The 11,740-nt window shown below is 38.6% G+C and overlaps 1 protein-coding gene and 1 non-coding gene across 2 annotated transcripts in view; one reads left to right on the forward strand and one right to left on the reverse strand.

The window, feature by feature from the left end:
- The first annotated feature begins 2,462 nt into the window (after positions 1 to 2,462).
- Trnap-ugg (transfer RNA proline (anticodon UGG)) lies at positions 2,463 to 2,536 on the forward strand. The gene has a single exon. It is a non-coding gene; the product is annotated as a tRNA-Pro (tRNA).
- A 1,024-nt stretch (positions 2,537 to 3,560) lies between these two features.
- Positions 3,561 to 11,740, reverse strand: part of Slc35f2 (solute carrier family 35 member F2) — a 55,291-nt gene continuing 47,111 nt past the window's right edge. The window contains exons 7-8 of the mRNA XM_047517203.1: positions 11,008 to 11,162; positions 3,561 to 4,995 (exon numbers count right to left, since the gene is read on the reverse strand). Coding sequence (XP_047373159.1) covers positions 4,807 to 4,995; positions 11,008 to 11,162 — 344 coding nt within the window. The 3' untranslated portion in view covers positions 3,561 to 4,806. The remainder of the gene's footprint in view (positions 4,996 to 11,007; positions 11,163 to 11,740) is intronic.

An 11,740-nucleotide genomic window follows, 5' to 3' on the forward strand; every position in this document is an offset into this window, starting at 1 on the left:
TGGGTGAGACTAAATCTAATATAGTTTCAAAGGTTTGCATCTGAGCAACACTAGAACAGTGTATCTAATGAAATGTGGAATTCAGAAGTGGACACTCGAAAGTGAGAACAGATGACAGAGGATGTGAAGGGGGTAGAAATCACAACATGCTTCAGTTTGATTTCCTGAACTTGAGGCAACAATGGGATAGTCAGCTAGAGTTTTTCATATTAGGATGTTTAAGAACATTCTAAAGACACATTGCTAGGTCAAATTGTTTTTGATGCCCCCAGTTGCCTCTCTTGAGTTCATCTTCATCCTAGGAGTCCAGAACTCTCACCTTCTTCAGTTTCTTCTGCCTCCCGTGTAACCCACCTTGGGAAATTATTGAAGCACCCTCCCATGCTCTAGCTAGCCTTTTCCCTAAGAGATTGGTATGTGGTCTCTGAACTCCAGGCTGTTAAGAGAGTGCCCTGCTGTCTACAGATAGAGCTCCCGACAGTGTTTCCTGACATAGCCTGGAGTCCTCCTGCTCTGTCCCCACAAGGAGATATGGGCTTCAGCCATGTTACTACATCATAACTTAAGAGTACTCACCAGTCAAATTAGTCTCTACTGAGCCTGCTCTGGCATGTCTCCCACTCTAGTTAGCAGATCAGGCGCCCAAGTCTTGGCCCTTCCACGGCCTATGTAATTCTCCAATTGACAACAGAGAACAAAAAAACTGCTGAACACCAATTGTGTCCAAGTATGGGTACCAAATACACTCAATCCAACAGAGGGACCAGGAAAATGAAGTTCTATAGGAAGTCCTTTGGATGTGTGCCAGAGGCAGGAACAGAGCCCCTGTTGAGCTGCGATCAATCTTACAGATAATAGCAATTCCTAAGAAAGTAGATCTTGGTGGGGTTTATTTTAGTGATGATGTGTGTGCTTGTGTGTGTGTGTGTGTGTGTGTGTCTCCCATCTAAAGATGGATGCACTGAACTAGTGGACTTTTCATGAAGACCAAGGTGGATAAGGTCCTATGGGGGATCATAGGCCAAAGTCATATTATGAATCTGAAAGAATGTAAAATAATCAGGCAAATGTGAAAAGGCACAGAAAAGGTGGGATTTCACAAGGAAATTGTAGCTACCAGCATTACAAGCTCTGTGTCACACCTTGTGTATAGACTCTGGCCTCCTCAGCAAGCAGGCAGTCAGTGGAAATAGCAGACTCAGTGATGAATACATGGAAACATCTAAATGCTTGTTTATGGTCAGTTATTGACAGTGACTGTTCAAAAGGCCTACTTTTTTATATCAGTATCAATTCTGCCCACCCTCCTTCAATCTAAATTTCCTTCTCCAAAAGTATCTACATTTCAGATCTAGGTTGTTAGCAGAAGGCATTATTTAAATCAAGGAATACAGTACCTGGTGAAAATTTGAGCATTGGGAGAAAAAACCTTGGGACATTAAATTCTACAGGTTCATACACAGAAGGGCACTCTGCTGTTTTGAAGAGGCTTTACTCCCCGATACACCTCTTGTATATTGTCAGTTTTCAAAACACCCTTTATATGACTACTGCAGAATTGTGTGTTCAGCATTACCTAATTTCCTCATAAATCTCTTGCCTTTTAATCAGCTAAGTGGCTATCTGCTGAATTTCCCTGATTTATTGATATCTTTTGAGGGCTGAGGATATGTCCAGATACTAAGTGATTCAATGAGGATGAAATGGCACATCACCATAATTATGATAGAAAAGAGAATCGTGACGACGCATACAGAACACCTCTTGGAGAAAAATGTAGACAGTTTTCTTTCAAGGGCAGGCTCCAGAGTTGCAGAGAAAACACTACCAAGCTAGTTTTCCACAAAAATTTTCCCAACAGCTCTTAAGAGAGTAGCATTTGCATTCACTGACTCAGCAGTTCCACAGGAACGATGACTTCTAAAATACATTGAGTGGGAACCAGATTCTGGTTAAACCAAAAGGTTAAAATCTGGATCTTGTTTACCCTTAGCCCCCCAAATCTGTGTGAGCTGCAAAAGATGTTTCAACTCTTTGGAACCACCGATTCTTCAACTGTTAAGCAAGGGCCATCCCTGCTGAGGACACTAGTTATAATAACCTCTTTTTAAAAAATGCACTAGTAGGACAGCATGGTGGTGCTATAAAATGAGACTTATTTACGTCACAATTTCTGAATTGTTACAGTTGTTAAAGCGCCACCTACTGGAAAGGCCGCTGATACATATCAATTGGATGAAAGGGGGCTATAATCAGGTTAGAAATGTTAACTGCCTGTCACCAAAGAAAACCTGATTTCAAAATACACACAGTGAAAATGACATAAGTGAAGTCCTCTCTTCTTACACTGCTACCACAGTTCAGTTTCCCAATTTATCACATCTATACAACACTAGGGAACATTCTAGCAACTCTCTCATTTACAGGGGTCTTTTTAAATCCATGAATATCTATTAAAGGGCTGGGGAGATAGCTCAGTTGGTAGAGTGCTTGCCTTGGAAGCACAAGGCCCTGGGTTCGATCCCCAGCACCGCAAAAAAAAAAAAAAAAAAAAAAAAAAAAAAAGATTATAGAATATCTATTAAAATTGTTGAAAAATCAATATTGTTCAAATAGGCAAAAAAGAGAACTCAGAGAAGATTCTCAGCTTAAGAATATGGTGTTTTAAAAGCTTGCATATGCTCTTGATTTTCAATCAAAGGAAGCAGCACATATTTAGATGATCACTTATCTTCATTAAAATATTTATTTATTTACTTATTTATAGAACTGGGAATGGAACCACCCAGGCATACTTTACCACTGACTGGGTCCCCAGCCCTTTTTTAAATTTTTTTTATTTTGAGACAAGTTCTGGCCAATTTGCCAAGGCTATCCTCAAACCTGAGATACTCCTGGCTCAGCCTCCTCAGTAACAGAAATTACAGACATGCACTACTGTACCCTGTTCAATGAATATTTTATCATAAAAATCTATTAACAGACAGGCATGGTAGTGCAAACCTATAATTCCAGCTACTCGGGACATTAAGTCAAGAGGATTCCAAGTACAAAACCAATCTGGGTAACTTAGCGAGACCCTGTCTCAACAAAAAAAACTTTAAAGGGGGCAGGCTCAGTGTAGAGCATTTGCATAGCATGCATGAACCCCTGGACTCAAACCCCTGTACAAAGAAATGAAAAGAAAAGAAAGAAAAGAAAAGAGAAAGAGGAAGGAAGGAAGAAAGGAAGGAATGAAGGGAGGGAGGGAGGGAGGGAGGAAGAAAAAGAAAAGAGAGAGCAAAAGCAGTTTTAATAGGTTGCAGAGAATGAAAGAATATTTATTCAAAAAAGTAAAAACTCCATTGTGGTCATTCAGATTCCTGCAAATGACCCGTAAGCTCAGTATGAGTTTCCCTCAATCCCACAGTAGCCCCCAAATAGGTATGTCTGCCTCATCTCACAGGAGACATGATTCTAAAAAGTTGGATATAAAGGATATTGAATACATGAAGCCATTTAATGTTCACCAGGGGATTCAGTTAACCTAAGAAAACACACAGGAACTATATTTCCATGAATTCAAAGTCTTTTAATAATATGAACATTTAGCCCCAATTACTGTATTATACTTTTACCAAAAAAAATTTTTTTACAAAGTTTTCTGAAAGTGTCATTTTGGTGGTTGATATTATACTGATGCTACATGTTAACACTTTACATTGAAAAGGAATCATAAAAATCTCATGGCATTACAAACATTTGGTAAGAAGTAGGGTAGTGTCCTCTATCAACTAATGGGGGCTTTCCAGGCTCTCGGGCATACTATTCTCCGAAAAATTATTCATTTCATGTTTTCATTTTGATGATAATCTATTTTCTTTACCAGTTATACAAATAAAGTTTTCTCCTTGCTGTGATAATTCACTGTAAGACTTAGTTTTCTGAGCTGAAACTTAATAAAATGAGATCAGTAGAGAATATTCCTGGGAATCATGAGAATTTTTGTCAAAGGATGGTATCCACATATTTACTCAGGTTTGAGAAATCTTGGCATATGGGGTAAAGCTGAAAATGTAGAAGGGATGTCCACTGTCACAGATTTTAAGATCACAGTTTGCTCTGGGACCTGGAATGAAGGAGCCACTGTGACCAGTGAGGAGCAGGGAGTGATGGAGGAGAACTATTAAAAAAGAGAGAGCACACAATTGAGAGAGGGTTCCTAGGCTAATACATCCAGTTTAATGCTTCCATGTTATTCACTCCTTTATCTCAGAACCTCTCAAATGCTGCCCCATCCATTTTCCCACCAGATGCAATCAGTGGCCAGGCTTCATCTGTGCCCAAAGGTCACAGGCCTGTGGATAATAACTGCCTCAGCAGGACAAAAACCCCAAGTTTCCAACAGAGAAAACCTGTTCCAGAACCGCCATGAACTATCCCTGCTCCTAAGCACCTTGCCCAGCCTGGACAGCCTGCTTTTCAGACCCTGCCCTGAGGCTGGTTCACTCCTGGGTGTTCTCCCATTCTGCTTTCCCACATGTACCTCTAAGATATCAGTGTGAGGCCCACACCTTGTCTCCCTCACACCACAAAGTATTGGTCCTTAACACACAGAAACATAGTCCTGGTCTTGGGTTCTGCTCTATTTTAGTATGTCTACCTTGGATACATTGTTCAGTGTTCCTTTCTAAAATCTAACCACTGAGTGCAATCCAATGCTCTAGAGTGTTCATTCTGAGCTTTGTAATTTCCCCAAGTGTCTCTCAGCAGTCGGTGGGCTCTGCTTTCTCCTGGTTGTGCACAGGTGTGTGCCATCCTCTTCAGCTACAAGACCGCAGAGTTGGTCTCCGGGAGACCACTCTCCTCAAGTTTCAGTCCGAGGTTGTCGATTCCAATGCTGGTGACTGGGGGCACGCTGCTTTCAGCTGGCTCTGCTGTGCGTGTCGGGGTAGAGCAGTACAGGATAAACCCCACCATGATGACAGTAAAGGACAGGATGTAGAGTCCTGAAAACTGGGAAAGAGAAGAACAGACAATGCACTGTGCTCCCTGATGTACACAGCTTTTTTCTACAGTTCTTTGAAGGTTACCTTCTCTTTACCTATTTCTGAAAGTTCTATAAGAAGATGCTAAATGCCCCAAACCCTCCCATGTATAGTGGTGAATGCATGAGCTATCCAAACAGCACCTGGCACATCAGCCAACTGGATCTTTGCATCTTTAAGGGAAATGAAACTTTGCCTTTCTTTGTGATGATCCAGATGCACCCCACCCTGAAATCAATCCAACAAAGTGGAGGAAATAAAAGGTCAGCATGAATACCATGAGAGAGCCCATTTCGGATCCTAAGCACAGTGTGCCATATTGTTAAAAAACAGAAGAACATAGGACCTAAGACAAAAAGTGGATTTACATCTGTCATATCTACTCAATAACTTCTCAATCTGTGTATTATAGTTTGGATCTTCTGTGTCCTTCAAAAAGCTCATGTGTTAGTCAATGCAGGAGTGATCAGAGGTGAAATGATTAGATTATGAGACTATAATTCATCAGTTGATTAATCCATGATGGTATAATCATTTGAATGGACTACTAGGTGGCAACTGTAGGCAGTGGGGCACAGCTAGAGGAGGTAGGTTACTGTGGGTGTGGCTTTGGGCTGTACTTTGTCTCTGGCTCTTTTTGGCTCATGTGTGCACGTATATAGTCCCTCCCTCTTTCTTTCTCTCTCTCTCTCCTTTTCTCTCTCTCTCTCTCTCTCTCTCTCTCTTTCTCTCTCTCTCTCTCCCACCCCCACTCCTGGCTGGAGCCAGCCAACCATGGACTGAATGTCTGAAATACCAAAATAAACCTTTACTCCTGCAAATTGTTCTTGCCAGATATTTTGGTCACAGAAACAAAAAGGTGACTAACACACCTTGCTATTCCAATAAATTTCATTTTGTTATAATAGAACAAATTATCCTGTTTCTGCAGGAAATTATTACATAATAAAATAAATGATGGACTGCATAGATTCAGACTTTTAGTGCTAAGACACCATTTTTCAGAGGAGTTTGAAGCCCAAAGAGGAGAGTGGGGTAAGGACAACCAGGAGAAGGGAGCCTGCAGGAGATATCTGCTACTCCCTCTCCTCCCAGAAGGACAACAGAACAGGAGACCATTCTGACAGTCACACCACAAGAATGAAGAGCGGTTTTGGTGACCTTCCCAAAATGCTCCTTTTTAGGAATGAAACACTACCCAGGGCAAAATGCAGTACAGACAGAAAGCTAATTCATTGGGTATATATTCCAAAAATGATACCTGACATGCCCCAAAAAGGTTAAATAAATTATATTAGGTACCTTATAAACCTACTTTTATATGAATTAAAGATCCATACAAAAGTTCCAGTAATAAATAAATTAATAAAATTAATATAAGTGGTTCCCTCTTATGCATGGTTTCACCTTCCTTAGTGTCTATTATCCAAGGCAAGAAGGATGAGAACAGCACCATAAGACATATTCACAGAACTTTTATTACACTCTATTGTTATAATTGTCATCATGAGTCATCATTAATGTTATTGTGCCTAATGTATAACCTTTATAATAAATAAATACATACACATATATAAAATAGTACATATAGGGTTCAGTGCTCTTCACAGTTTCAGGTACTGCACACATCTCTGCAGTACCTTGGAACACACTGTCCAAAGATAAGGGGAAATTACTGTATTTGCTTTTACTAGCATGATAAATAAAGTACAGAAAGAAAATAACTAAAGACTAATCACGAATGGAAAAGTAAAAATTATGGAAACTGTGTAGCATAAGTAATATGTAATTAAATGCCCTGGGCTTTTTTCTTTTTCTTGATACAAGTAAACTGAGTTCACAAATGGTCCTGCTAACCTGATTTTGAAAAGAAGAATGGGAGTAGGAGGGCATGCTATTTTATTCAGGTCAGTAGATGTATTAAATTAGTTTAGGTTTTATATTATGCCCATCAAAAAAGAATTTAAATAAGGGAATTACAAAGAAAAGCAGTAAGAAAACAGAATGGGCTAGGGAAGGGAAAGAGAAAGATTAGAGAAAGAGATGAAAAAGAAAGCAAGATACATTCCCAAAGGTTAGTTTGTGAAATGAGTATTAAGTAGACTGCTGGTCACAGCCAGCTATGACCTTCTGTGGAACACCACTGGATTTGCCATGCTAATTTCCACAGATGCTTATTACCTCTCAAATATTAATCTTTGTAAAGAACAGAATAGCCACAGTCCTCCCTAAGGCAGGACAGCCTTCACCATATTCAATGATGATATAGAGCCAGTCACAGCTCGAGCTGAGCAGTTGAGATACCTTCCTACCACAGGCTTTAATTCTTATATCTAGCATTTAGCATGGTGCCAACACATAGCTGGTGTCTAACAGATGTTTGTAGGGGGGAAATTGATTCAGAGACTATTAGGGGAAGTTAAAGCTGTTTAGAGTACCGTATTTTTTTTTAAGATGGAATCTCACTATGTTGCCCAAGTTGGTCTTGAACTCTTAGACTCAAGATATCCTCGTGCCTCAGCTCCCCAAGTAGCTGGGACTATCGGCATGCATCTCTGCACGCAGTTCATTAAAATTTTAAAGTATTATAAGAGGCGATCACACTCTCCTGTAAAGCATTCAGGGGTACCTCTGGGGAAAGCTATATAATTTGTTCAAAACATACCCTGTTTGGTTTGGTGGTTTTCAAATGTTCAGAAGAAAAACATTGTGTCACTCTTACGAAGGCCAGTGATGAAATGGAGGCACCTTTATTAGAACAGAGACTCCAAGGGAGTGTGGTAAATCTCCTGAATAGAGGCTATTACCTTTTTTCCTTTTAAAAATTCTAGCCTTTGAGTCTGGATCTATACAGGAAGTTTCTGGTGGCTACTTTATTCAGCAAGTATTTACTCAAGGTCGATTCCGGACGAGCGGAATGCTTAAGGTCTGACACAGACAAGTATAGGACTTTTAAACCTCTTTTTCAACTGTCTTCTTCAAAAGAATTAGAGCCAAAGATATTTGGGGTATACAATTTTTAAAATTGGTGATATACTGGGCTTTCAATTCTTCCTTTAAAAACTATGTCTAAAGTGCTAGCTGTCTTCATTACTCCCTGAATTTTTTCCACATCTACAATTTACTCTGAAAATCACTGCAGACCTGCTCTTTGCTCTGTAAGTCTTGAAATGGCCTTTGGACAAAAACAATAAAATCTGATCTGAGTTGAGTTAGCTACTGGACCTGCTGGGATAAAGGACCATAAAACAAAAGAACTAGAAAGGAATATATAGACTGCAAGCTCCCATTCTAAGAATAATAGTTTAAAGTCATGTGACCCAAAAATGACATAGAAAGTTTTTTCAGGGGGATTGAAGAGTAAATATTTAAGATCTTAATCTTAATTACTTATTAAATGATGCATTTATAAAGATAAAGAGTTTATAATAATGACAAGGGAACTTTCACTTAGAAGTTTTTCTTTAACAGTAGCTCCTTTTTGGAGAATATTTTATTTACCATAGGAAAGTAAAAGTTAAACTACTAAAGCTAAATCAATGTTTGATTTAATTTTTTTTTTTTTTTTTTTTTTTTTTTTTTTGCCTCTCAAGCACAAGGCCCTGGGTTCAATCCCTAGCACCACAAAAAAAAAAAAAAAAAAAAAAAAAAAAAAAAAATTTTTTTTTTTAAACAACACAGGAGAGGTCATCAATTTTACTGCTGCGCCCAAGGGCTTTCTTTGGGTACAGAAGCTACCATGGGCCTGCAATGGCAGTATGGAAACGCCATCATCCCCTAGTGGACGCCATGAGAAATGCAACCACAGCACCACGAAGCAATTCACTGCCTTAAGACTTATGTTGTAGCCCTTCACAATTCTCATAGTGGGTAAAAAATCTGGGCCTGTCAGGACCACTTCTCAGATTCACTTTGACATTTGTTACTTTTCTTATGATGCTTCCAATAAACTGTAGATACTCCTTCTGTTTTACTTCAATAATACCTTGACCAAGCCTGCAAAGATAAAATCTGGTTCCTGTCCTCCATTGCCTTGCAAGGCAAAGGTTTACAGTTCAAAGGCAATAGTGAGCTTCATGTATCAATAATTCAGATAAGCATTGCTAGTCCGTGGCTGGTTCCTGGGAAAGAGCATAAAACAGCATCAAGGATTCCTGATTGGGATACAAAGTTTCCCAGGACAAAGAAATATAGTTTCTATCCCTTACTGAAAATTATCAGGTAACAGCCAACATGGTAACTATCTGCTCCAAGACTATGGGGAAAGAGAGCAAGCAGGCCAACAAACCTCTACTTCAGGAATGCTGAAAAGGAAAAGAAAAAAAAAAAAAAAAAAAAACTTCTAAGAGAGCAGTTCTCAAAGTGTGATCCAAAGAGCTTTGGGGGAACCCTTGAGGGGAAACTGTAAGTTCAAAACTATTTTCACAATGATACTAAGATGACATCTGCTCTTTTTGCTTCCACTGTCTTACCAGTGCACAGTGGAATGTTCCTGAGGCTACATGACATGTAATCACAAAGCTGAATTAAGAAGCAGAAACAACTATTTTCTACTAAGCTGCATGTTAAAAAGATTCTTAAAAATGTAAATTAGAGGGGTTGTGGTTGTAGCTCAGTTGCAAAGCACTTGCCTAGCCCATATGAGATGCTAGGTTCTATCCTCAGCACCATAGAAAAATAAATAAATAAAATAAAGGTATTGGGTCCATCTACAACTTAAAAAAAAAAAAAAGACATTTTAATTTTTTTTAAATGTAAATGTAAATTCATTTCACTTTTTAAAATTTTAGACAATAGAATTTTTCATAAAAATGTTATTTATTCTACTATATATTACAAGTTTATTTTTTCTTAATGTGTTAATGAATGAATATATTTAAATTTCTCAGTTTTAATTTCTAATATGGTAAATAATAGGGAAAAGTAGCTGGAGCCCTCAATTTTTAAGCATTTCAAAGTATCCTGAGATCAAAGAGTATAAGAACTGCTGCCCTAGGAGTTTTCAAATTGGCTGTGAAGTCGAAAAACATTTACTTATTTGGTTCTCTCTGAAGTATGAGACAACATGATGAATTCATAAACTTGAGATTCTCATCTTAATAATGAAATGGGGGAGGGGGTAGGAAGCAGAGTGAAAAGAAAATTGGATTGCTGAAAGAGGAAGAAGATAATAAAGACTTTACCACTAACCAGCTGTTCACTAAGACTAAATCACTTAACTACACATAGTTATTCCCTGGGTCTTTGTTTCCCCATCTCTAAAATAAATAATATAATCAGTAATTCTCAAGAGAAGGTAGTCCAGATTGTGGGGATACCTTTTTTCAAATTACGTATTCATGTTCTTGCTTCACCTGAAGACACAGATAAATTTCCTCCCATCCCACCCCTCTTGATCATTAGTACTTACAGCAGGAAATATAAATGATGGGTGTGGATTATGCTTATGGGTGCCTTGATGCTCTGGAGACAAAAAAAGTCTGAAAAACCACTGGACTGAACTACCTTTAAAGGTCCCATACAGATACAAGATTACTATCAAAGAGAAACCCCCTGCAATTACACACACTTGATAAGGTACCTATCCCTCCTTCCTTTCCATCACGTAGATGTTGCAGACTGTGTATCTGGGCAAGGAAAAAGGCTCTGAGTGCCCAGTCTAGTTTGCAAGGTCAACAGCAGCTCTGGGATTGCTTGGTTATCACCTGGCAATGCGTATTAGCGTTTCCAAAAGTTAGTGTTCTTGGCTAAAGCAAAGACAAAGCATTTAACCCTTTAGAAAAACTCAGAAGGGCAATTCTTATTTGGACTGATTTTCCTATTTGGAAAGAGTAACAAAAGGAGTTAGGTTTGTCCAATGAAATCCTCGTCAAGAGGATGAGGTTTTATTTTTAAATCTAGAATTTAAAAAAACCTGTTTAAAGAAATTTGTTTTACACCAGGTTAAGTATTCTTATTTGAACATGATCTATTTTCTTACCTTATAACCAAACAGAAAAAGTCCAAAGAAAAGGCTGTAGAGATCAGCTGTCAGGATGCCCAAGTTGACAGAAGTGGCACTAGTGACTTTAATCACCAATGGCATGAAACTGTATAGGCAAAACATACAGAGAGCAAATGCCACAAACAGCAGAGCTGTGAAAAAATGAAATATCTAATATTATGGGGAGAAATCACAAGACAAAGTGGCTTAAGCTTGGCTACCACATAAAACTCCCTGATTCTTTAACACATTATCTACAAAACCTATCCTAATGGTCAGTATTGCAAATGAGACTGCAAAGTTCTCTGGAAACTAATAATAAAATAACAAGCTGTCATGTAGATGACAAACCTAAAAAATCTAATAGGGTGTTAAATGATGAAGGCCATAAAATCTTGATTGCAGTGTGACTGAGTCAACAGCTCTTATCACCCTCTGCTATCCTATCCACTCTCCCAGGGCAAAGTGATTCTGTGATAAAGGTCAATAAAAACAGAATCAATGTCATATGTCAAGAAAAATCGCTCATCTTTTGTTCCTTTTATTTGTTTGGTCAGTGGGGTATGGCTGTGTAACTGGATTCAGAATAAAGTATTTTTAGAACATCAAAGACCGATGTGAGATCTTTGTATGTTGTACATCACATTAAATTAAAGGCTCCAAGATAGCACAATGTAACTATCCTCTTTGGGGCAGTGCTAGTCATGTGGATGTTGATCACAATAGCAAT

Source organism: Sciurus carolinensis, chromosome 11 (genome assembly GCF_902686445.1).
Source record: "Sciurus carolinensis chromosome 11, mSciCar1.2, whole genome shotgun sequence".
Classification (NCBI taxonomy): domain Eukaryota; kingdom Metazoa; phylum Chordata; class Mammalia; order Rodentia; family Sciuridae; genus Sciurus; species Sciurus carolinensis.